Source organism: Parasteatoda tepidariorum, chromosome 9 (genome assembly GCF_982258835.1).
Source record: "Parasteatoda tepidariorum strain Cologne lab strain chromosome 9, Ptep-v5.0, whole genome shotgun sequence".
NCBI lineage: Eukaryota > Metazoa > Arthropoda > Arachnida > Araneae > Theridiidae > Parasteatoda > Parasteatoda tepidariorum.
In genome coordinates, this window is record NC_141763.1 from 93947427 (window position 1) to 93975353 (window position 27927).

The window sequence follows — 27927 nt, forward strand, 5'->3', positions numbered from 1 at the left end:
AGAGGCAAAAGACTTTTGGACTTTGCAGTAAATGTAGGACTGCCCAGGCTTCGCCCGAGCATATTCTAAACTGTATCGATTTTAAGATCGACGAGGTTTCTTCATAACCTCATCTGTTTTTAGACTTTCTGAACATTTTTGAACTTATGGATTTGGTCTAATTAGGATGGACCTCTTGAGGATTAGAAACAACAACAACAAAAAAGAACGGAACTCTAATGGTGATAGATATTCATTTTGATTATAGTGAATTTTTGAAAGTAAGAACCAAGTTAATTCAAGTTTGCTTATTTTTTTTAAACGCCAATTTCATACAATTGTTTTTATCTAAATAAATAAACATTAAAATCAGTGAATATTTTTGAACTTTTTTTCAGAGTCCTAATAAAGAAGTAGCTTTATTAAAATAATAGATCATAAATTCTTCATATTTTAACTTTGTTCCATCATATCATATTTTTTCCTATCTTAACTTTTTCACAGATGCACAAAACTTTAAGCTAACAGTCTGAATCGGAGCATTTATAAAAATATAATTAGATGAATGGCATTATTTCAAATTGTAAATCAACCCTAGATAAATAATCTTAACGTAAAGAAATCAAACGGTATTGTAAACTGAGTCTGATTCGAAAAAGAAAGAAAAATCACTTATGCACAAAAGGGTCGTGAAACCCATGCTTATTTAAAGAATGCAAAATCCCTCTAATATATAGAATTTTCTAAAATTCATTAAAATGTTAAATAACACATTCTTAAACTTAACACATTATTAACAGCCGCTAGCGAGTGAATTCGTCTTTTCGTGCCTAAACGTTGTTGCCTGATAACGAGTTAACTCGGCATTGCACTTGCATTTTCTATTTCAACTTATAAAATCCAGGGCGATATAGAATTTTTCTAAAACTTCCCGCATCGCTTAGAATATTTCACTTTACTTCTATATTCAGTTACAAAAAAAGCAGGTGACACGATATAGTTTTTGTATAAAAAAACCAGCCAACAAAATGTTAAGTTCATCCCTTCTATTTGTATAGAATCAAACTGGATTGGAACCAGAAAACATCCATCTTATTGGTCTCAGTCTTGGTGGTCAGCTGATTAGTTACATTGGAGAGAGAATTAATAATCTGGGCAGAATCACAGGTATGGAAATTTAAATTGCATCAGATACGATGCTTTGTTTCACAATCAGATTGATTAAGTTTAAGAAAGTACTCCAGAAAAAAAATTAATAAATAATTGAAAAACCTCACAATTATCAGAGCCCGTGCTGAGCATTCGCCCCCTCGCCAAATGCGATAAAATCGTAAATTTGGCGAATGAAATTCTGTTGGGGTAAAAGTACAGGAGAATGATTTTTTCCACTTGAAAGAAATTAAAATTACGTCAAAATAAATTTTTCTAAACAAATCAGTATTTTTTATTCGATTACAGTGTAAATACTCTGCATAACTAATTAGAATTGGATCCAAATAAAATATAAGTCTTAAACTACCCTAAAATACACTGGTTATCATAAATTAAGGAAAATTCACAAAAATCGCGATAACTCAAGAAATTACACATGGAATTTTATGAAACTTACCCACAATATACAACACATAGTAAGGTATTAAACAACATAAAAAGAAATTATCAGACATTAATAGTAGTATAGAAATTAGCACATGTATAAAATAAACAAATTGGAAGTATCGGTTTGCAATAGAAAAAGTACCTTTAATATGGAATATGATTGCCTCTAGAAGCAATACAGCACAAACAGCGATGTGTGATGCTTTCAATTATGCGGTCTATCAGTTCAATAGGAAGTGAGAGCCATTGCTCTTGTAAAGCAGTTGCAAGCGTGGCAAGGGTCTGAGGGGGCGGATTGATGGCAGATACACGCCTCCCTAGAGCATCCCAAACGTGCTCGATAGGATTCAAGTTCGGGGATCGAGCTGGCCACTCCATGCGAGTAATTGTTTCCTGTTGAAGATAATCATCAACAATGCGAGCTCTGTGTGGTCTTGCATTATCGTCCTGTAACAGGAAGCAATCACCAATTGCCCCGGCATATGGGCGCACATAAGCATCAAGGATGTTGTCTCGATAAACCTGAGCATTCACGGTTCCCCTTGGAAAGACATGAAGGTATGTGCGCCCTCCTAAGGATATGCCTCCCCAAACACAGACACTGCCTCTTCCGTATGCATCTCTTTCACGGATGTTTGATGGATGATAACGGGTCCCAGGTTCTCTCCATATCAAATAACGTCTACTGTCACTTTCTAGACTAAACCTGGACTCATCCGTAAAGAGAACAGGCCTCCATTGATCTGACGTCCAGTGGACATGTTGTCGGGCCCACTGCAAACGGTCTCTCCTATGGCGTGATGTGAGCGGCACGCAAATGGCTGGTCGTCTCGCATACAGACCACCTTCGTGGAGCCTTCTGCGCACAGTTGACGTTGACACCAACCTTCCGGTGGCTGCAGCAAGAGAGGATCTAAGATGTGTCGGAGTAGCGGTTCTATTCCTGCGTGCACTTAATGTCAAATATCGGTCATCGGCACTGGTCGTAACAGTTGGCCGTCCTTGACTGAACCTCCTAGATGCCGAATCTGTGGTTTGAAATTGCCTCCAAAGTCTATGAACCACAGATGGACTCACATTTAGCCATCTGGCCACTTCTGATTGACTCTGCCCTGCCTCTAGTCTCCCGATGGCTCTCCATCGTAGTTCTTCAGGCAAATGATGCCTAGAGGTCATTATTACGAATTGGCTATCTCAGATTTTCAATGTCGCAATCACAGTAAAATTTGTGTGCTTTCTCTCAAACTTGGACTTTTATGCTCCAGGCAGATGACGTAAGCCGAGTGCAGCGCCACTAATTTGCATATTGCAATTTTACTCAGCTACTTTTAGTGGACAACATATGCAAATTTTGCACGGTTTGGCTTACTTTTGAAAGAGTTATCGCTATTTTTGTGATTTTTCCTTAATTTATGATAACCAGTATAGTTTCCTGTGAGAAAAATATTAATTATGAAAATTTGTTAAGATTTGCATTTAGCGAAGACCTTTGAAAATTGGCGAATACTTTTGATATTTGGCTAATAATTTGAAATCCTTAGCGTGGGCTCTGATTGGAGAAGAGTGACAGTAACATGACCCCAACAGTGCCATGGACGAGGAAAGAATGTTACTAGTTGCGCCGTGATCTCTTGGGGATAGAGCGTTCGCCTTCCAATGAGGAGACTGGGTTACGAATTCAGCGATTTCGTGAAGATACAAAGTCTGCATTCGGCTTTCACCGACCACAGTGCTGACGTAAAATATCCGCAGTGCTGGGCCTATTATGGGTTATAGTTAACAATGTCTTCACGCTAGATAAGGTTTTTGTGATTTTCCTCCCCATACAAAGCATATATGGCAGTACTTTTACTTTCGTTACTTGTACCGCCGGTACAAGTAAAAAGTACGTACTTTTACTTGTACTTCGTTACTTTTTAAATTTAGTACTTTTACTTGTACTTTCGTTACTTTTTTAGGGAAAAAGTACAAGTATTTGTAACGGAAAAGTCGAATGAAATCGTTACTTTTTTCTAAAACTCGGTAAGCTTTCTAAAAAATTTTAATACCTAATTATTCATAAAAATTTTATATTTCATATAAATTTTAATATCTAATTATTTTCTATTTATAAAATAACATTTCATATTTATTTGAAGCATTCTTCATTCATTTAAATATGTTAATTAAAAATTTTGTTAACAATGTGTGCGCATTGGATGCTTTAAATAACTAATTTCATATTACTATTACAAAAAATTTTGGCGCAAGTTTTACATTTTTTAACTTTAAAGTATTAAATTATAAAAACAATACTTTTTTTAATGGATATGTAGTATGCATTAAAAAAAATCTAAAATATTATAATTTTTTTTATTTTGTAACAAAATATTTTTTTTAAAATTATATTAAACGTAACATATATACTATTACGTAAACGTATTAGTTATTCATATCATAAAATTTTAAAATAAAACTTTTGCTCTTAATGTTTTATTATGAGTGAATTTAGTATTGCACATCGTTATTACAAATCCAAAAATTTCCATTATGAAATATTTTAAAACAAAAAAATTTTTATTTAAAAACAAAATATAATTTGTAGTTTATTGGATTTATAGGGGTTTCCTGTATATGAATGCATTTTTTTTTAAATTTATTTTCTAACATAAGTTATAATGTTTATCAAATTAGTCGCGAACAAGGTAATTTATTTATAAAATAAAGTTACCGAAAATAAAAACAAGATTTTAAAAAAAAATTTATAGTTCTAAAATTAACATAAATCTAAGCTCCTTTTTATATGTAAACAAATAATTTTGACTTCTGGGTATTTTAAATGTTCACTATTGAAGGAGCTTTGTCACATTCGAATTAGATTTTATTCCGTAATAATATGATTTCTACCACTTTTATCTTTTTTTTTAATTTAAATTAATTAACAAATATTTATTTTGAATTAGCGAATATAAATTCTTATTTAAATAAAAAAAAAGACTTTCTTTAAGTTAATATAAACTAGGGAATAGTTAATAAGACTAGGGAAAGAATAAAGAACTGCCGTTTCAGTAAATTTTGATATTCGTTTCTCATTAATCAACAATATTGAGTTTTATTAATTATAATTGTGTACTATAAGTCGCGCCAACGATATTTTAAAGTTAAAGGGACTTGCTTGCTCGTAAATATTTAATAAGTTTATTTCTTTTCCTTGAAGCAGTTTTCAAATTTTAGATAAAATTTCTTTTTCGTGCAAATCCATAAAAAGTTTGATATTAAAATTATATTTGATTTTAAAATTATATTATACGATTATATTATAAAATTATATTATAATATTCTTCCGAATTTAAAAATAAATTAATGTCCATAACTTTCAAAATTAAAAATAATTAAATAAATAACAACAATTTTGCAAAAACATTAAAAGAACATAAGAATATTATTCAATAAAATTTTAGGTTACTTTGAATTTTCGATTTCCTAGAAATGTACTTTTAAATCGTTACTTTTTTTGTTTGATACTTGTACTTTTACTTGCACTTTTTACTCGTTACTTTTTAAAATAAGAACTTTTTACTTTTTACTCGTTACTTTTTTTAAAAATACTTGTACTTTTACTCGTTACTTTTTAAAAGTAACGTTGCCATATATGATACAAAGCAAGTGCAGGCTTGTTTAATTAAAAATAGATCTCCCCAAAGTCAAATTTCTTCCAACACTTGATATAGTATTTCCCTTGTGTTCCGAATTGGGTTCAAAATTAAAAGGCAAGGGAGCTGAACATTAATAATCGCAAACCCAAAAAATTGGGTCGTCTGTTCAACGACGGTTTCAAAATAAAATAAAATAAAATAAAACCATTGCTGGTTAGAGTGCCTAAATGATAAATAAAATAGAAATTCAAAGTTTGGCAACAACGAAAATCCGTCGGGAAATTTTCCGTCCATTTCCTTTGCTTTCTGTGGACAAGAGATGGACACCCCGCATTAAACTAATTGTTATCGCTGTTTCAATTAAAACACTCTTGTCCTGGCTTGATTATCTAGATGTCAGCGTTAAGAAAAATATATTTGAAAAAAAGACTCTATCCAATAATAGTTGCTTGCGACAAAAAATTAGTTTTTATGAGATTAAGAGCCATTTTAAACAGAGCAGGTGTTAGTATGAAATGTTTTACAATTGTTGTTGAACAGACGACCCAATTTTTGGGTTTGTGACTACTGATCTTCAATTCTGTGACCTTGTAATTTTGAACCAAATCAAGAAGACAAGGGAACTCCTGGATGAAGTATTCGAAGAAATTTAAGTTCATGGAGGACTTTTTGGTGGAACTAAACTGCATTCACGCTACATGAAAAAGAAAACTACGGAAACCTCCCTCGGTGAACCTGACAGCAAGGGGACTTTAACGCATAATCCATCATTCACTGAACATGTTTTTCTTCAGCACTGTGGTCAGTGGGAGCCGGGTGCCTAATTCATATTGACCAGAAATTGCTGAGATTTGAATAGGGTTCACCTCATTGGAAGGCGAATGATCTATCCCCTAAGCCACCACAACTCCGAACGAAATCTTTTGACATCGTAAGGAATTTCTTCAAAAAAATCCGCAATTTCTAATCAAACTTCGCAGATAGTTCGTATATAGACCTGAAAATAACTACTCATCACGTGGCGAGTCAGCAGAAAAAAGCGGCGACTTAAATTAAATGAACAATCAGTCACTTTTTCCAATCCTTCTTTTTGATTTTTTTTTTCTTGTTGCTCATCAAATTTTCTAGCTCGGAGAAGTCAATTTAGTATGTTTAACAGAAATTTGTCACATATTCATAATGTTCCTCTGTTTGAATTTACTTTTTATTGCCGCAGATTATTTCCAATAGAGTTTTTTAAGCAAATAAAATTTAATCCAAGTAAAGAAAAGAAAAAAATGGTTATGAAATAAAAAATACCTTATAGGTATCGGTATTGACCTGAGGAAAAAGTGACTTAAGTCATTAGGCTTAAGGAAAAAAATCACTGCAAACTTATTAGAGTCTACCGGCCACTGGTTTCTAACTGAAAATTTAAATTTTCAGATCTATTCGTAGTTCTTAAAAAACTATAAAATTTCCTGACTCTTCATTGAAATTTTTGCATTTATATAATTTAATAAAGCTTCATAAGATTTGTGCTCTTTATCAGCACTTTATAATTTGATAATTTCATACAACAAAAATTGGTAAATTCTTAGATTTTAAATTTTTTTAATTCCTTATAATTAAATTAAGCTTGATAAGTTCATACCCTTTATTAAAACAATTTCTCTTACACTTTTATAAAATTTGGTAACTTCGTGCTCTTATATAAAATTTTATGAATTGTTTTTATCTATTTTGTAGGCTTAGATCCAGCAGGTCCATACTTTGATCATGCACCCAAAGAAGTTCGTTTAGATAGGAGTGATGCTATCTTTGTTGATGTTATACAGACGAATGCAGGAAAAAATCTTTATGAGGGTAAGCAAAATACGCTCATATTTCATTTCCTACGTCACAAGTAATCAGAAAGTACAAGTTAAATCGCTGATGTTTTCCTCCAAACGAGATTTAAATTATCCCGAAAGGTTAGATTTTCACTTTTTTGCTTGAGCCTCAAATCTTTTCGAATTGAGTGTCTATTTTAATCGCGCAAGAGCCGGAATAGCCTATGCAAAAACTAAAAGGAGTCTATTATATTATCTAAATTAACTGATGAAAAGAATATTCGCTTAGATATCTCAGGGCTGTCGGTGTTTACATGGGAAAAATATATTTTTATGCAGCACTAATTTTGGTTTCTAAAGAAAACTGGTATTAATGTTCAGAATATCGCCGTCCTCACTAGTTATTTGATATAACATCGACAACGATTTTTTTTCTCGTTTATGTATATTACTATATGACCACTAATATGCATATACTTTGTATTTTTTTGGGCAGCACCAATTTTGTTTTTTTTTTAAATAAAATTACAGGCACGCTGAAATTGAGACCAAGAAATAAACACGGAGTTACTTTGTTACAGATCATCATCGTGGAGAAGAGCACAAAGCGGCGATTTGTAGGCCAGGTATCGTGAACCGTTCTCTATTGAATTCAGGTCTGGGGATCTGAAGGACCTATTAAGCGTGTATCCAATAGAGAATAATTCAGACATTCTTGTCAGACTAGTTTCTGATTAATTCCTTTTACACTGTTGTTACACGAGATGGGAACATAAATTCAAACAAAAAATACTTAAGTAAATGAAGTATGTAAATAAAAAATATATGCACTATATGTCGCTTATCCACTTTGCAGCGCATTATATTTAAACAGGCATTCATATTTTGCTAATTTCAGGGATTTGAAGCAAACAGTAAAACCACTCTGCCCTGACCAGAGTCTGTCTGCCTCAGCGATAAACGCGCGTTTGCAACTATTATCTCGAAAACGCTAGAGATTGCATCTCCAAGTCAAAAGAATAAAGTAAACCGTGTATACTAAACCTTGAAATTCCCAATGAACGCTTTAATCATACAAGAATCGATTGAAGGGGATCCCGTCATCAAATGGTTTTACACTATGTCTAAATTGTATTGATAGTTTTTTTCACGATCACCTCTTTTATGCTGATTTTTTTACGATGATTTTTTACGAAGTTTCATTATATAGTTTTTTGATATCCATGTATTTAATGCTTGTATCCATGCTTGTTTTTCCTATCTATCCCGTGGTTCTAAACTAATTTATTATATATTAATTTCTCCTTTGAAGGATCTGGCACAGATGATATGGTTGGGCATGCCGTCTTCTCCCCCAACGGTGGTAATCGTCAACCAGGCTGCAAATACAAACCTACCAAACGTCGTAAGATTTCATTTCAATACTTACAGGTTAATCAATTTCATCCTGTATGGAATTTGTATGATAAGTAGTGTTTGAGCCGTGGTGGCTCAGAGGATAGAGCGTTCGCCTCCCAATGAGGTGAACCGGGTTCAAATCCCACCTATGGCTGGTCGATACGAATTCAGCACTGGGCTCGAACCTACCACATTGCTAAAGTAAAAATATCCTCAGTGGTAGACGGATCATGGATTTGAGTCTATTTGCCATCCAGTTAACTGTCAGAGGTTTTCACGGTTTCACGTTAACGCAAATACGGCATAGTTCTATCGGAAAGTCCTCTACGAAGACAAATTTCTCCCAATATTTGATCCAGGAGTTTCCTTGTTTTCTGGATTGCAATCACAATTACAAGTCTACGGAGTTGAACACTGGTAGTCATAAACTCAAAAATTGAGTCGGCTGTTCAACGACTGTTATAGGATAACGCGTGAGCCGTGATGCCTCAGGGGTTAGAGGGTTCGCCTTTCAATAAGGTGAACCGGGCTCAAGTCCCAGCAATTGGCGATACAGAGGACTTTCCTAGCCTCCTGGATTAGGTTCAAAATTACAAGGCTACGAATGTGAACATTGGTAGTAGTAAACTCAGAACTGGATCGACTGTTCAACGACGGTTATATAATTATTGGCAGAAGCATACATTTATTTTGCTTATTGTTCGAGGACATAAGACACTTGACATTTTCCTATATTAACCACTGCAATAATTTCTAGTGAATGCACTCCTCAACTTTGTACATAGCTTGAAACTTTAGGAAATAATATTTTCCCCTCAATGTATAAAAATTATCTTATGTCTATAAAGAATCTTTTTAAACCATAAACAAAACAAAAAATTTCGAAAGTGTTTATTCCGAAACAATTCTTTACAAATTATTTGTAATATGAAAACTGAAGGAAGTGGAGAATGAATTTCTTCATTTGAAAATTATATTTCAGCGGTAATATTCAATACAATATTTAAAAGGAAAAGTTATATAAAACATGTTTATTTTATTTTGAAGTTTATTGGTTATGTTATTTGTCACTTAGGAAGAAAAACTGCCTTCTAAACAAATTTTTTATTTATTTCCAATATTAAGTCAAAAGTCAAAGAAATAAATGATATCACTTAACTTAATCACAAATTTGTAGTTACTTATTTTCATTTATCATATTTCCTTTTGTTACTTTTATCACCACGACACAAAAGGATCTTTAATCGTAATTAGGTAGAAAAATTGTTTAATTCAAATTGGTAATAAATGTGACCTAAGCGTTTCTAAGAAAATAGAAAAATGTTGTTACGAATGTCTACTTTATAATCTGTTGTAAGTTAAGAAATACCTGTTATCCTTATGGAGAGGACCTGTTTGTATTTAAGTGCACGCCAAATATATGCCAAGCTCCCAGTGCGAACGAATATCAACATCGCCTACTCTAATTTGAAGAAACCAATGAAAGAATATTAAATATTGTTTCTTGCAGACGATTTCCTTCTTCAGTGTAACAAAAGTAAAAATTCTTTATTTCGCATTCTATTTGTTAAGGGTATGTCGGCATAAGACACGCTATTTTTAGTGAACCAATCAAATCCAATGCTCTCGTAACGTCATATAGTTGTTTCCTTTACAAGTACAAATGTGCTACTCATTTATGGAAATATATCGCCAAGTCCATTGTTTCAGAATGACAACGAAAAAATAATCTTTTTTCAAAAAAATTTATTATGTATATCGTAAGCGATAACACGAATTAAATATTTGTTGACGTGCTTAACTTTTAAAAGTTTTTATACTGTTTTCGAAAGTATAGTTGTAGAAATTGATAACAAAAGTAAACGGAACTATATGCAGTCGCGGATGATTACTTAAATCTTACACAGGCAATTGTCTTTTCTTGACTTGAAACGGTGTATTCACCTTGTTTCCGACTGTGTTTCATGTCTTCAACGGTAGGGGGCAGTACTTGTAAAGGTTCTTTCAACTCCTATTAGCAGTTTCAGGTAGTGCTCGCATAAACTAAATTGCGTAAATCCGCAGGTCAATGATCTCGTAATTGCATATGAACAAAAGTACTTTTTTATCCTACCGTCATCTGATATTTTAAAATATGAAGAAAACATTTTTCTTTGTGAAAACGCGACATTAAAATTAAATTTAGAACAACTGAATATTCCAAGTATATACAAACAAGATCGGAACGTCAAAAAAGAAATAGTCGCGCCAATTCTATGACGTCAGAAGAGAATCTCACGACTTCCGGTAGAGTTTTTTTCTTTTCTTTTCTTTTTTGATATATGGTGTGAATACTAGAGTTTGTCAGAGTTTTATTATTAATGCTTATTTGTAGCTCGCGGCTACTCTGGTCTTCAGTCCGGCCCTTTATGCAGCCACAGGAGATCTGTAGACTATTTCAAGTCTTCCATCAATACTTGCAAGTACACTTCATATGCATGCTTCTCCTACGAAGCATTTAAGGATGGTCACTGCAAGAACACCCCATACAAGAACAGGATAGGATTCCACGCTGTCAAACCACCCTATCAGCTCAATTATTTCTTGGACACCAGCGGTAAAGCTCCCTACTGTGAAGCCAAATAATTTCTCTAATCCTCCGATTGTTATGTAGTTATGAATCCTCATTAAATTATGATTTAGATTGCATTCATTTCAGTAGTATTCTTCATTAATTTACATGGCCAGCTGTCACACCTCTGAATTTAAACACTATTTTAAATATCGTATATTTTTTGTAATTTTGTAAGCTTGCTAGTTATTCTTCTTACGAAATCCAGAAATGGTGAACCATGACAAATTCGAGAAACAAAAGATCGAGGCAATTTTTTGAGCCGAAATATTCTATTAAGCATTTTAGGTAATAGTGGATAGATTTAGCATATGGTGTACAATCAAGAACTCGTGAGTTGAATCGTTTTCGATTTCTGACGCAGAAGAAACTCCCAGAATGCTGTAGAGTAGGTGTACTTGGTGTAGAGTAGTCACCATCAACCACAATATTCACCACCAACGCGTAACACAGGGAGAATAATTACACGAATTCCTACTATGATTAACAGAACAAGAGTGGATCGAAAATATAGATTGCAAATTTATTTGATACAATTTAAAGAAATTTGAAAATTAAGATATGAATATCCTTTTCGATGGTTGACTGAATTTAAACAATAACATGCTTCCTACAATCGGAAGTAATTTACAAAACTTCCGGTGTATCCCTCCGCTTATGTTATGCTAACGAGGAGATGTGTGAATTGGCTTAATATTCTAGGAAGTTTTATGATTGTCATATGTGTTTAAATTTATACTAATTTTTTTCCATTCATGCAATTTTTCTGTAATTTTTAAATTCCAACTGGTCATGAGCCTAAAAGAAATTTATCAAAACTAATATCACAGCATAAATAAAGTGTAAGGTTAACCATGTTCTGAGTGTTATCCCTTATTTCTATAAAACAGCGCAGTCAGTTATAACAGTCTTTGAGCATTATAGCAAGCATGCGGAATCTTCCGTATTCATTTGATGTTTGTTTCGTTGAAAGTTAAATTGAAAGGACGTGCCCATAAAGTGCGTAACCTTACGTCAACCTTGTGTCAGAATTTTTTTTCAATGTCACGAAAATGTTTCCTCTGAAAACCTTTATACAATAAAGCAAAAATATTGCAGTTTCATACCTTTCATTCTAAAAGGGTAAAAAATTATTTTTAGAGCATTTTTTAAAGAGTATTGTCACTTACGTAAAATAGTCACTTAAGGCCTGGTTTCTTAGGACAGGATGCCGTCAGCTGGAAATCAGCGCTAACCTCTGATTGGTACATTTATGAGTTTGATAGTATACGTCATCGAACGCTCATCTTGAACTACAATTGCCGTCCAACTCAACTGCAGTTGGATTACAACGTGACGTTAACCACAGAAGCAATGGCGGACAACATCCAACAGCACATTGAAATCAGCCAAGATTTTGATTTTGACATTAAACATAGCTTCTTCATTAAACATAGCACTCTTCATTTAGCTCAGCTATAATGTGTTTTTTCTTGGACAAAGTCATTATTTGTTCTCTAAAACACTGGTCGACAAAAACAAAATCAATACAAATTCAAAATAAATATTTGTTTACGTTATTAACGCATGCGCAATGAGAGATAATGTCTGCGTTGGACCGACTGCTCACGCTGAGCTAACAAAAAAGTATTTTTTGGCGTCAGCTCTACGTCAACTTTCCGCTGACGTCCAGATAAAGCGCTAGATCTAAGAAACCAGGCTCTGAGCTAACAAACCAGTATTTTGTTGGCGTAAGCGGGACGTTGACGTCCCGCTTACGCCCAGATAAGGCGCTTGTCCTAAGAAACCAGACCTTTTGGTCCATAATGACGTTTTAGCTGACGTCACACTAGCGATGATAGTATCAAATAGCATTGTCCATCAAAATGTCATGACAAGGTAAATTTTAGCTGAGCATACAAGACGTTGCGAAAAGAAACCTTATAATTATCTAGATTTAAGATTATTTTACCTTAAGACTAGCTTTGTTCAAGGATTTTTTTTCGCGCTTGAAAACCCTAAAGGTCATATCACACATAGCGAAAATTCGTTCAATTCAACCATCAACTCAACCCCAACTTCGACTTTCTGTTCAATAACCACCTGAAACAGTTGAACTATGGTTGCCATACGGTTGAAAAGAGTTGACCATTGATAAACGAGTGATTTCTTTCTTTTTAGCGATTTAGCGCTTTATACATAGACGAATAAAATTTTTCCTCGAAAGACTCAGCGGGACGTCAACGTCCCGCTGACGCCAACAAAATACTGGTTTGTTAGCTCAAGGCCTGGTTTCTTAGTACTAGCGCCTTATCTGGGCGTCAGCGGAAAGTTGACGTAGAGCTGAAGCCCAAAAAATACTTTTTTGTTAGCTCAGCATGAGCAGCCGGTTCAACGCAGACATTATCTCTCATTGCGCATGCGTTAATAACGTAAACAAATATTTATTTTGAATTTGTATTGATTTTGTTATTGTCGACCAGTGTTTTAGAGAGCAAATAATGACTTTGTCCAAGAAAAAGCACATTATAGCTGAGCTAAATGAAGAGTGCTATGTTTAATGAAGAAGCTATGTTTAATGTCAAAATCAAAATCTTGTCTGATTTCAATGTGCAGCTGGATGTTGTCCGCCATTGCTTCTGTGGTTAACGTCACGTTGTAATCCAACTGCAGTTGACTTGGACGGCAATTGTTGTTCAAGATGAGCGTTCGATGACGTATACTATCAAACTCAAAAATGGACCAATCAGAGGTTAGCGCTGATTTCCAGCTGACGGCGTCCTGTCCTAAGAAACCAGGCCTTTAGCAATTTCAAGTTTTATCATTTACAGTATGATAAAGAAAAAAAAGATGAGAGAAGGACACTTTGGAGTAAAGCATGACGCTTACGAAGACAGAGATTAGGCCGTTAAGAAAATTTATTGAGAGAACTGTTTGTTTTTATTTGTGCAATCTTTGACATAAAAGTCAAAAATATATAATTAGTTTTAATATTGGAAAAATAAATTCGGAAAAAAAAATCACCATTTTGTTATAAATATATTCGTTGCATGCTGTATTAATTTCACTTATTACCATAAATTAAACACATAAGTCGCAATTGATTTTTATCTTTAGTTAATAAATATATTTTTAGATTATTCTTTACCTTCAGTCATATAGTACTTATTTTAAATTATTGAAATAAATTACCTTTAAGTTTTTCATATATTTAATAACATAATATAGCTTTCTGCAACTTACATTTACTATGTATATTTTACACCGGAGAAAACAAAATCTAATATAAAAGTAAAAATAAACAGTAAGAACAAAATTTAGGAGTTTGATAATTTTTTGCACCAAATTAATGCAATTAATTTTTTTGATGTTAACTTTAAGTTTTTGAAAAATTATTAAAATAGTTTTTTAAGAGTTCGATATGTATTATTATATATATGTTTAGTGAAATATTCTAGTTTGAAAAAAATTGTGCTATTTATCAGGGTTTGTTGATTTAAATCAGCTTGATTTAAATCAAATTATTTTTTTCAAAAAATCATTGATTTAAATCAATTATTTCTTTTTAAATATATATATCGATTTTAAAAGTTAAAAATCAGTGTTTTAAATTATTGATACTTCTATTATTTTGTTTTCTTTGTTTTAAAATTTATTTGAAATAAATTGCTGAATTAATTAATATTAGTTAACGAAATTACTTTCGTTCTTGGTGTTTGTTTAATCCGAACACATTTGAAATTACATTTTTAAAAATGTTTTGATTCTTGAGATTGAAAGTACAGATTAAAGTAAACATTTAATGCTGTTTTAATATAGACTTGCATAGCTGTAGAAAGTAATTAATAAGCATGATTTTTTTCAAAAAATAATGCAAATAATGTTAATTAAAATTCCTCCTTTTGAATGAAAAAGCGTGGAATTAAAATCTACATTATATTTTATTGGTGGAAAATGTATATTTCTGAAGCTTGAGGTTATATAAAAAAGAAATTACCCTAATATGCCAAAAGTAGAAAAAGAAAAAAAAAAAGGCTCATGAATTCAGATATTTTTCTCCTGATATAGTGGCATTCTTCTCTTCAAAGTCTATTTGACGCAGTAAGGTTATAATGTTTACAGTATATTTGACATTATCTGATTTTCTATAATGAAATTTTGTGAAAAAAAATTCAAATGAGTACATAGAGTTCTTAAAAAAATTTTTTTAGCTTAACTTATCTATTTTGTTGTAAAATTAAAAATAATTATTTTAATATAATTATTTTAATATAAAAATATATAGATTAAATATTTATTTGTTTTTTGATGAATGTCTACATTTATAAACACAATCTGTTACACTTATTTTGTCATTTTAAAAATCAAGAAAAAAAAGAGAAGAAATCACAATTTTAAATTAAAATTATGGTTTACTAATGAAACTTTTGTTTTAATAGTTAGCGGTGCCTTCACAAATTCAACTTTAGGAAAAACGGTAGAATAATTTAACAAAATACTTTTTTCTTAAAATTTTATTTTTGTGTCTCGTAAGAAACGATAAATCCATATTTTTACCATATTTGTGTTGATTTTTTTATATGATTTTTAATTTTCACAACTTATGTCTAAGTTTTCGCAAAATAGATGTACCTCTCAGAAAAAACTAGATAGACCCCTGAAGTATTCTTTAAATTTTCTATTTCATCTACTCTTTAAATTTCAATTATGCATTTATTTCAGAATGGTTGCTATGCATTCAAAGCTATGTATTATAATGAAAAATTATTTTAGTAAGTTAGAGCTTCTAAAATATTGTTATAATATAGTTTTAACATTAATTTAATTTTGATTAAACATTTACAGTTTTTTTAATCATAAATGAAAGTTCTTACAGCGTATTTGAATAAAAATCAAAAAAATCTGATTTAAATCAAAAAAATCCGATTTAAATCAAAAAAATCACGAACCCTGCCATTTATAGAAAATTAAAAGTTTATGTGAAACTGAATTTTTTAAAAAAACGAAGGCTGTTAAATGGCACTATTTTGTTAAAGGTTCAACATGAATACACACAAACTATTTAAAAATTACGAAAAACAAGAATTGATAAAAGTGAACAATTTATTCCAAAAGCAGTTTCGATTAGTAATTTTTTATGAGCTCTTAAATGATATTTCCTGTGGTGGCGGGATGTTACATTCCAAATGTTCTCTTTTTTCTACAAGAGTTCAATAAATGTGCTCTCCATTTCGATGCTCCATTTAAAAGTTTCCCCAACGGGAGCTTGTTCAAAATTTTTACTCATCTTTTCTGCAATACAAGTAAAAACTTTTATTAAGAAAGGTGAAGCAAGTGTATTTAAGGCAACAGACAATAAGGAACATTCATTAAAAATGAAGTAATACCAACCAATTAATTCTGTCAGCATATTGTTATGGTATAAGTAAGTTTTTTATTATCAGTAAAAACTGAAATAAATTTTTAATGGTCTTCCATGTTTTTATAATAAGATTAATAGAAAGTGAAATTAAAATTATGTATAATTACAGGGAGTATCAGTTACTTGTCCCATTTTTTCAAATATTTAACCTTAAGAAAAAGACTTCATTTTTAGATAAATAATTTTAACTTTATCTTTAATTTCAAAAAATAAATTAATCTATTAAATTATGAAAAAAGCAGATATAAAAAGTACCTACATACCATCACTTTAACCACTGGCCACAGAGTTTTTTTTTATGGTGTCATTTTTGACAATGAGGACGTCTCCAATGCTTAGTCGAAAACAATTTGGCCTCTCTTTACTTTGCTTTAACAGTCCGAGATATTCAATTCTGAATCTTTTCTTAAGTTGTAGTCTAAGAGCTTGCTGAAATCTCCATCTTTTCTTCAAATCTATTTGATCAATCTCCCACCGATCGTATTTCTTGTAAGAACATTGCCGGCATCAAATCTTCTCTATCTTCGGAAAGATAAGATAAAGGTCTTGAATTAATTACGGCCTCGCACTCACAGAGAAGGCTCATTAACTCTTCATAATTAAGTGAGGCATTTCCCAAAACTCTTCGCAAGAGTTTTTTGACCATTTGTACCATGCGTTTCCAAAACCCTCCCCACCAGGCGGCGGAGGGCGGGATAAATTTCCACACAATTCTTTTAACTGTTTTAAATAAGATGCATAATTTGTTCTTGGTATCATTCCACAAATGGCTGGTTGGTCTAAGACTTGCATCTCTGAATTTTTTTGCATGAACACTGCTTACATTTAATTTATAGGCATTGTGTTTAGATCTTGTCATGCAACCACCAAACACCACATGATTCAGAGTTTCAAACCCTACAGGTTTTAATTTCATTCGTTCAACTGTGGATTTTTGTACATAAGAGCGTTGTGAGCCAGTATAGATTAAAGCTCTAACGATGCTACGCTTTCCCCCATGATTTATCACAACAAGCAAAGTCTGCAACAAAACTTCTTCTGAAACATTGTGATTGGCTAAAGCAAGATCTTGCGGCACTTCTTGACTTTCTTGAATCGCCCCCTTTCTGACTTGGCGATAAATTAGGACACATTATTACCCAGTGCCTCTTTCCGCAGACCATGCAGCGTACAGTTAATCTGCAGTTTCTCGATAAAAGCCCTGGTTTCAAAGAAAAAAAAACATCCCTTATATTTTCTGACTGCTTCTCGCTTTTCTTCTAATGACAGTTTCTGTACCTTAAAACAGTCTTTACTTTCATGTAATTTGTTACAAAATATACAGTTCAACTTTGCCTTTTCTTTAAACCCAGATATTAAATCATTGGTCGTAGGTGGATAAAATTCTGTCTCTCTGTGCTTTTGTCTCTTTTCAACTATTTCAACTTGCTTAAAATCAGTTTTTGCTAGAGCAATCCGTTCTTCGCCCTCTACTTCCGTTCTTAGAAATGTTAACAGTTGAGCCAATTTATCGCTATAAGAATTCTCTTTTTATTAATTAAAGGACTTCTAAACCAAACTCGTAGATTTTCTTCGGGGATGCATGACTCCACTAAATCGACTAGCATAGCGGCATATTTGTCAGATGTCATGCCAATGGATTCCAACGATCGAAAATGGGATTCTAATTTGTCGTACAATTGTGTCATATCCATCTTATTCCTTAAATTTGTAGCATTTTTAACGATAAATTCCAAAAGTTCCCGAACATAATATTCAATTAAAAGTTCTTCTCGGCCGAACCTTGATTTCAAACCCTCAATAACTTTGCAATAAATATCGGCAGTCGGAGGGTAACTATCCACTATTTCACGAGCTCTTCCTCCGGCTGTCACGCATTGAATAAGATTTATAAGATAATAATATAAGATAATTTATCTTCATCGTCCATCAATTTAATTTCGTGTATTCTACTGAATTGGCTCCAAAAATGCAGCCAATTTTTCACCTCGCCACTGAAATGTACAAGTTCTATTTTCGGAAACTCTAGTTTAGTTCTTTCATTTTCAACCGAATTATCTTTCTTTTCTTTCAGTTCACGAGAATTAAGAATTCTTTTTACACGAACACGAACAGAATCTAACTTTTCTCTGTATTCTTCAATGATACAGTATTCTTTTTCAAAATCGTCTGCTTTGGCGACTTCTGTCAAAATGGCGTTACATATATCGTCATCCAATTTCGATAAATCAATAGAAAGTCTTTCCAAAGATGATAATTTACTTTCTAAATCTTCAAAATTTAATTCAGTTTTATCGCTAGCCGCAATTAAAATATTATATAAACGAGTAAAAGAAGCTCTTACCGACTTTCTTTTCACTATGAGTAGATCCATTTAGAATTCCAAACTTGGAAAATTCTAAAATAAAAGTATAAAAATATCTGACTTAAATGTCGATCAAATGCAAACGATCACGTCCGGGTTTCACCACAATGCCAGATGCATCGAAAAACTCTTACTAATTTTCTATAAACCTTTATTATAATATTTACAGGTCATAAAAAGTGATCCACATCTATTCTTAACAATTGAGTTTTGAGTATAGTAAAGTGCGGCGTGCTCTCTGCTTTCGCTTTAACAATCTCCATGAAAAACATAAACTGATAAACTGTTGCTATTCGAATTCATATAAGTATTAAACTAATAAATAAAATATTACAAATTATGAATGATGACGTCATTACAAATTCTTTACGCGACACGTCGTTATGAGACAAGGATGTAGAGTTCGACCCTCAGAACTCAAAGTAAATGTAAAAATAGTTAAATGCTTAACAATAAATAATGAGTTTTTTTTTATTGTTTCCGTATCTTCTAAAAGTTTCTAGAATGTTCTAATTTGTCATTTCCAGTTCCGTTATTTAGTAATATAGAAGATCAGGTGTTTCAAGCCAGTTATTTTGTTTCCTGTACGTTAGACGGTTCTTAATAAATCTCTTTAATTCTCTTGACAGATCTAGATTCACTCTACGTGAAAATATGATCGTGATATTAAACATCTCCAAATTAAGTTACCATTCTTAGTTATGTCATCCACACAAAAACTAATTTAAATATCGGTATAGCTATAGTTTAAATATCTTTGATTTAATAATCATGCAATAAATATTGTTTATATTCTAGTTTTAAAAAAGAAACTTACTTACTGTGGTTATAGGCATCGTCCGGATAAGATTGCTTTTTCTGAATTTATCACTTAAATTATCACTTAAAGCTGTACTAACTAATGACGCCGTAATAAGTAAAGTCAGGCACATTTTTACTCAACTTTTAATAGTTAAGATCCAAACTGAAAATACGTTAATTTGATAACTATTCTACTCGAAAAGTTGTGTGACAGGCAGAAAATAAATCCTTTTTATTATGTTTCTAAATTGCTATGTCATAACTTAAAATGACTCCCGAATGAATTTCATTTATTTCGAAATCCTTAATTTATTATTTCATGTTTCTCTTACGGCAAACTATTTAAATTAAATAGCTGTATTTGCCAGATATTGTACATATATCTGAGGTCAATTCAGTTACCTCAAATAATCTAATTAAAATTAATCTTCGGTATAGCTTAAGAAAAATTCGGTTCAAAGATAATAGGCACCTGTCTAAACGCATATAATTGGATTTTATTAAGCTTTTGTCAGTCCTCGAGGAAAATAATTTTAATTTTTATTTTTCAAAAATTGCCTCATCATAAATTTAAAACATTTGTAATGTATTTTTATTGCTTTCAGACGTATAACTCGCGTAAGTTATAAATGAGATGAAATTATATCAAAATATGAGATGTATAACTCTCTCGTAAATGTATAACTCACATGATTTATAAATGAGATCATAGATGAGATGAAATGATATCAAAATATGAAATAATATTGATTGATATGATGAAGTTATATCAATAGATGATATGAAATAATGTAATTTAATATAATTCCTTCTCATTATTATTTTTTTTAAAATCTAGAATAATATTAACTTTCCATAATTAGATTTAGAATTATATTAACTTTCAATGTGTAAAGTAGTGAAAAATAATTTTACTCAAACCTGAAATAATATTTATATATTAAAGATAATTGATGATGTGCATGAGGAATCAGAGAAATCTATTACTGCTATGTGGGCATTTAAAAGTACAAAACTCTCTTAAAATATTCAGATTTCAGGAACATTATTCGACCAAGGACCTAATTTTTCCTTTACAATTTCATAATTTAATATTGTATAGAAATTCGTTAACCTCATAAGTCAAAAAAATTTCAAATTTCTACCATAAGAAAAAGAAAACTAATAAACGATTATTGATTTATCTTTGGATAAAACGATCTTAAAATTGTATATAAAAGCGTTACGAATTGCGTAAAAGTCTCGTTGCCGCTCATCAACCGCGATGGCTTGTAACATCATGAATAGCTCACCCCCGCAGGAGCTGTTGAAGGAGTGGGAACTGGAGAGGAGGCTGCATCTTTGAAAGAAGAGATTCAGATGAAGAGCAGACGCCGTCTGGGTGCAGAAAATATTTTTCTGGTGACTATTTTGGTTGTATTTAGGTGGAGACATTTATAATTTTGTCTATGAGCACATGAGATCAATGGTGGCTCAGGGGATAGAGCGTTTTCCTCCCAATGATGTGAACTGGGTTCGAATCCCGACCATGGCGTCAACTTTTAGGAAAATATATTTGGAAAAAGATAATTTATACTATGATAGTTGCCTGCTTCAAAAAATTAGTTTTATAAGCAATTTTAAACAGAGTAGTTGTTGGTATGAAATCTTTATAACCCTTGTTGAACAGCAGATCCAATTTTTAAGTTTGCGACAACTAAGGTCATCTTACGGAAATGCGAACGCTCTATCGCCTTAGCTATCGGTATGAAATCTTTTGTCATCGTAAGGAATTTTTTTCAAGAATTCTACAGTTTCTAATCGAACTTTAATGAGCTCGTAGATGGACCTAAAAATATCTACTCGCCACGTGGTGAGTTTGCAGACAAAAGTATCGAGTTAATTTAAATGAGCAACCGGTCACTTTTTCTATTCCTTTTCTTCAAAATTTTCATACAGCTCATCGAATTTTCTTGCTCGTAGAAGTCAAGTCAGTATATTTAACAAAATTTTGTCACGTATTCAGATTGTTTTTATGTGTCAATTTACTTTGTATACGAGTTTAGGATATATTTGATGGCCATTGGATCGAATTATACATTTAATTAGAAAGACAGAGGGCTCTCCCGATTTTGATAAAACTATCGATCTCGCCCAGCTAAAAGTAATTATAGAGGAAAGATGAAAGAATGAAGCGGAAGAAAAGAGAATGGCTGAAACGACTACTCTCAGAGAGTATGAGTTAGAAAAACTCTAAATAAAGCACTCTGCATAAGTAGTGCGAGGGTATTAAGAAGTATTATTAAAAAAAATACAAATTACATGGCCGAAGAGATATAATAAAAAAATAGAATTTAGATCAATTAAATTCAAGGTATAGGGTAGAAGCAAAACGAGTGCCGCGAGGTCTAGCTGAACACATCAGATTGAAAAACAAAACATAAATATCTAAGTTAAAAAAAAATTCATTTCACCCGTTACCATTGCGAAACGTACCAAAAGCATTGCGTTATTATCTATGAGTATTATAAATATTTGGATCTATTGATAAACAGACGTATATTTTCCAAGTAATGACTTTCTAAAATAACATTATGTAACATTTTATTGTATAAACAAATTTGAAGAGTTCAAAACCGTAATTTAATATTTTCTCTTATCAAACGGGCAGATATACTAAATACTATTTTTAATTGCATCTCATTAAATGAATCTGATCATTAAGTTCTAAATCATTTAACAGATCTCTTTCACGGTAATTTAAAACAGCATGTTAATATTATTTGCACAAAAATAATAATTGTAAAGCAGTTTATAAGATTAGACCACCTTTCAAAATGATTTAAAATTCTTCGTGAATTTCCCTAAAGTGTAGCTCATAATTACATTATAATAATAATAATAATAATAATAATAATAATAAAACAATTCTCTTAGTTTTAAACTATTTAATTTAAAGCGTAATAATCGAAGTACATGAGAATAACTTTAAATTAGAGATACAAAAATATCTATTCGAGATGGTAACGCTTGAATACGCCCTCTAGTGGGAAGAATATTTTCAGACTACTATTTATTAAGTTTTCATTTAGTTCTATCAGAATCATTGGTAGGATAGAGTGTTTTTTTTAGCAGCAAAAAAAGAAGCAAAATTTCTTTTACGAAAAGCAAAAGAACTTGAAAAAATGACCCAGAACATTGGTAAATCAATCTGAAACAGAACTCTCCCAAGATATGAAGAACAATTTCTCAATAATTTATTCTTTTCAAATATCAACAAACTTGCAACCGATATCTTCCTATTTCAGGATCACATACTGCTTCAGATGTGTATGCATTACGGTAAAATGCATTATTTTTTTATCTTCAGTTCATTATAAATTAAAGGGAAGTTATTTAAGCCCACATTGCTTACTTCATTCCAATAATAATTTTGTAATAGTTCTAGAATATTCTTTTTCATAGAATATATATTTCTGTACTTATATAATTCGGAAAACAACAATAAAGAATCATCTTAATTACTTGAATTAGTATAATTTGTGTTGATTATTAATGAGTCTTAATCGCTTTCTTGGCAAGTATATTTTAATTTTGAATGGCTAATTTCAACTGGAAATTAGCTATTCTGTTTTTAGGCTGCATATTAAAATTCATATCCAGGTTTTACAGTTATAAAATGATAAAATTTTATTGGGTGGTATGTCATCTTGAATTAATGAAGGGATAATCTACGCATATATTATTTGAGAATAAAATTTTCAAGCGAATAACATTTTATTTTGGAATTCTTCGGATTTATAAAGTTAGTAGGTGTTATTATTTTTATAATAAAAAATTTACTTATTGATAATTTCTTTTCTATTTTGATGATAATATTCAATAGAATGGTCCTGAGCGTCTGATTAGGAACTTTAAAGTTAAAAAAGAGAAGTATGATAATTTTTTAAATCAATATGAGGAATTTTTATAATATTTTTTTTCATTGTAAACAGTTTTTATTTTACATTTTTTTAGTTTATAGATAATAATTTTTTTAATTGAAACTTTAAATTTCTGATTAAAATTGTTGTCGAAAAGCTTTTTTTTTTTGCAAAATTAAATGATATAAAGCATTATGTGTTTCAGTATACTTGTTGCATCGTCTATACTTGTTGCATCATTCGTCTTAAATAACAACGTCCCCTGTAGATCGTTGCTTTCGCAAATAGAAAAACAATACCTTTACGAATTTTACTCATTTTGCGCTGACGACAATCAAAACAATATGTAAATGAATGAGAAAAAACTGAATCCAACCACGTGGTTTCGCGGTAATTAAAACCGCTTGGACAACACTAGAAACTGCGACATCATCATTAAATTTTTATATGTAGTAAAATATATTCGTTTATTTGCAAATCGCCAAAAATTAGAGGGGGCCCAATTGTAAACTATTAAACTTATTTTTAAAACTTTTCCAGAAACAATAGATTTAGAATGTTCTTAATTTGTCTTCATTCTTCTTTACTCAGTTTAATTTTAATTTGGTACATTCAAGTTTGATCACATTTTCTTATGTTTTCAAATTGATTCTGAACTAAAAAAAAATTAAGTATTTAAATTTGCTTGTATACTGAAATAAGTCTAAAATGAATTGAAGATTAGTGCAACAAACCACATCAGTAAATATCAGTGTCAAAAAATATTATTTTATCAATTAAGAGACTGCAATAAATAAATAAAACTAGTTAAAAATCTTTAAATAGTCAAACATCGAAAAAAAAACATCAGTTGGGTCTCGAACAAGGAGTAGACTCCTTTTAATTTTGAGAGAAACTTAACTTTAATTTTTGCCCAAAATGTAATTTAAAAACTTAAAATTACGTATTGCTCAAAAAATAAATAAATTTCACGAATTTATTATGCTCTCATTTTGATCTCATCTTTATGAATACGCGTGTTTCTAACTGTAGTTGCTTTGAAGTTTTGAAATGCATTGTGTATACTAGCTCGTATTATTGCCATAAATTTAATCAACATGATAGTTATCTTAAATTTCCACAAATTAAATTGTATCCTTCATACAAAAGCTAGTTTTAACATCTGCGTAACTATAATTTAAATATTTATGACCGAATAATCTTGCAATAAATATGGTTTATATTCAAATTTTTAGAATTTACCTACTGTGGTAATAAGTATAGTCCGTAAACACAGATTATTTATGTTTAAATTATTACTTAAATATTTACAAACTAATGATGCTGCAATAATTGTTGCAAGCCACATTTTTACCACACTTTGAACATTTGAAATTAAAATTAAAAATCGTTTAGTTCGTAAATTAATCATGAAGAAAATTTGCATTGCCGGCAGAAAATAAATTCCTCACATCGTTTTTTTTTTAAATGCAATGTCTTAATTTTAATAGATTCTCCAAATGAAATTCAATTATTTCTAAATAAATAATTTACTCTTTTGTAATTCTCTTTCCTCTGATTAGTTAAAAGATGAATGAATTTGTGAGATACTGCGCATATACCTAAAGTCATGTTAGTTTTCAATGCGGAAGATAGCGAAAAATAATTTGACACTAGAAACTTAAACAAGATTCAGCTCAAAGAAATATTTTCCAACGTATAATCATACACTTGTAGTTTATTGAGTAGTTATACGCATCTTGCGGAAAATAACTATTTTTTATTATTCAAGAACAGCACCGTCACTAATTTAAATTATTCTCAAAGTGTTTTCATTGCATTTGACGTTGTTTTTTGAAAATCTGTTGCCATGGAAAATATAGAAGGATATAATTGACCTTACACTTGAATAAGGCCTTACACTTGAAGCAATGAGATTATTTTATTTTATATTTATAACCATGACGTGAAAAATTATCTTTGGTTTAGAACAGACTAATAACTAAAATATTTAAAAGTTATGAAACTTTCTAAAAATCGCTAATGTGGCAACATTTGATGAAAATTATCAAAATCATTGCCTTATTCTCAGTTTTTGAGTTCAGGAAATGCAGCATTTGAGTAAGTTTTCAAATATTAAAAAAATTAGACCACAATCTCTTTCCATTTTCACAAACCTGTGGCTTTTTTTTAAGAAATTGACGTTTTGCACAATTTTAAAAATAAGCCTAATCAGTGCTAGCTTTAGATTGACTAAACTTGAACTAACAGTCATGAATAGCAGTTGCAAATTCTCAGCAGTTATAAAAATAGCGTAATATTTGCAAAAAATAAACATAATTTCGTATCACTCTGCAGCTTTCGAAAAAAAATGGGTTAGCCTTAAACATATAACTGATATGAGATGAAAATACATTAGATAAAATGATATCATTAAATGAGATAATATTGATTGATATGGTAAAATGATATGATAATACGCAATACTATTGATTGATATGATAAAATGATATGATAATATGCAATACTATTGATTAATATGATAAAATGATCAAATGAAATAGTGCAATTTTACATCATCTAGTTTGAATAGTTTCTTTTTATCTTGTATAATATGAATTTTCCATAATTTAATTTAGAATCATATTAATTTTCAATGTATAAAGTAGTGAAAATTAATCCTGATTATAACTGATATTATATTAAAGATAATTGATAATGTGCTAGAGTTTACAAGTGAAACAGAAAAATTTTAATACTATATGAAAATTTAAAAATACTAATTTTTAACGGTTTCACAATTTTGGAAACATTATTCGATTTATTTGCTTCCAATTTTAGAATTTTTCATTCGGAATTACAAAAGCTAATATTGTGCAGAAATCTGGAAGCCTTACAATATAAAACGTTTTCAACCATTTGTAGAAAAAAAAAGAAAACTAATAAACAATTATTGAAAAATATTGCTCTTCTACATAAATTTATCTTTGGGTAAACAGATATTGTAATTGCACACAAAAATATTTTGATTTGCTTTGAAAGTTTTGCTAAAAAGTCGCAGCCACGTCATCAATCCCGATGATTGTTTCATATTAATTGTTATTTTATGGCACAAAACAGTTTTTTTTTAAAATTTTTTTTCCGAAATTTGAAATTTTACTCCGGAAATGCTAAAGATATTAAAAAGAATTTGTCTTGGTTGTAGCCTTGATGTATACTAACTCATATTACAGCAACAAATTTAATCAATAATGACGTGTGTCAACGTTGCCGAGAGGTTTGAAGTCGTCGTTCTGGAGAGACAAAGATGCCGAGTTCGATCCCCCGAAGTCGAAGAAAATGTAAAAATCGTCAAATGTAAGCTTTCACTTATTACTAGGAGGCTTCGCCCCCTGCTCGCTGGCGCTCGCCAACCCCCGTAACTGCTTTCGCAGTTCATTTCGGATTGCTTCGCAATCCGATGCTCGCTTTGCTCGAGCATTGGGTACGTTCTTAACGTCTAGCTTTTGTATGCTTTTTTGAACACTGAAGTTCCGAAAACTTTAACTGTAGAAAATTCTAAACCTGTGCATTTCAATATTAATTTGAAATTGCAAACAGTTCACATATTTTTCTTAATCACACTACTCTAAATTTCAGTTGTTGAGAAAAGTAACTTTTGTAAGCTTTGTTTTAAACTCTTTCCGATTAGACATATGATATGCTCACTACGTGCTCTTGCGCACAGAAGCCTATCAATTAAAACGTATTAGCGTTTTATATAACATGGATTAGCCATATGATGCTCACTACGTGCTCTTGCGCGTCGAATCCAATCAATTAAAAATGAAAACTATTGCCAGCGCGAGAAAAGAAATATCATCGGTTTTATTGATACATACGTACGTATTAGCGTTTTATATAATATTAGGAGGCTCCGCCCCGTGCTCGCTAACGCTCGCCAATGAACACAATGTTCTAGCACAAAGACATAATATATTATCATCAAAGACATAGTAATTTATCATCAAAGACATAGTATTGTACTTATGTAGAAGAATTCTACCAATGTTCTTATTGGCTTTTAAAAAAGTATATTAGCTATTTAGATTGTACATGGTGAAAAAATCAAACCATTAGCTAAATAAGAAACATATTAGCAAAATAAATGATCAAATATTGCTTCACTAATATTCTGCATTTTAAAGCGTGAAAATTCAATGCATAAATAAACGCGAAATATACAAAAATTCAATGCATTCAATACAAACACTTAAAACGTTTTTTAGACGTTTAGGTAGCTCCCAGTAGAAAAATATCAATTCAACAGCGGCCTTTTAAAGCATTCTCACTTCAATTAACTAATTAATTCCTAATTGAGTTTAAATTAAATATTGTCATGTTTTAAGTGCATGAATCTGAATTGAACAACCTGATAATGCTCACTCTGGTTATTGTTATCTGGTT

The 27927-nt window shown here is 31.1% G+C and overlaps 1 protein-coding gene across 1 annotated transcript in view; it reads left to right on the forward strand.

Annotated features, from left to right (window-relative positions):
* Positions 1-11108, forward strand: part of LOC110283434 (pancreatic lipase-related protein 2-like) — a 36351-nt gene extending 25243 nt beyond the window's left edge. The window contains exons 4-7 of the mRNA XM_071186086.2: positions 1038-1146; positions 6942-7058; positions 8337-8429; positions 10797-11108. Coding sequence (XP_071042187.2) covers positions 1038-1146; positions 6942-7058; positions 8337-8429; positions 10797-11047 — 570 coding nt within the window. The 3' untranslated portion in view covers positions 11048-11108. The remainder of the gene's footprint in view (positions 1-1037; positions 1147-6941; positions 7059-8336; positions 8430-10796) is intronic.
* Positions 11109-27927: the final 16819 nt, after the last annotated feature.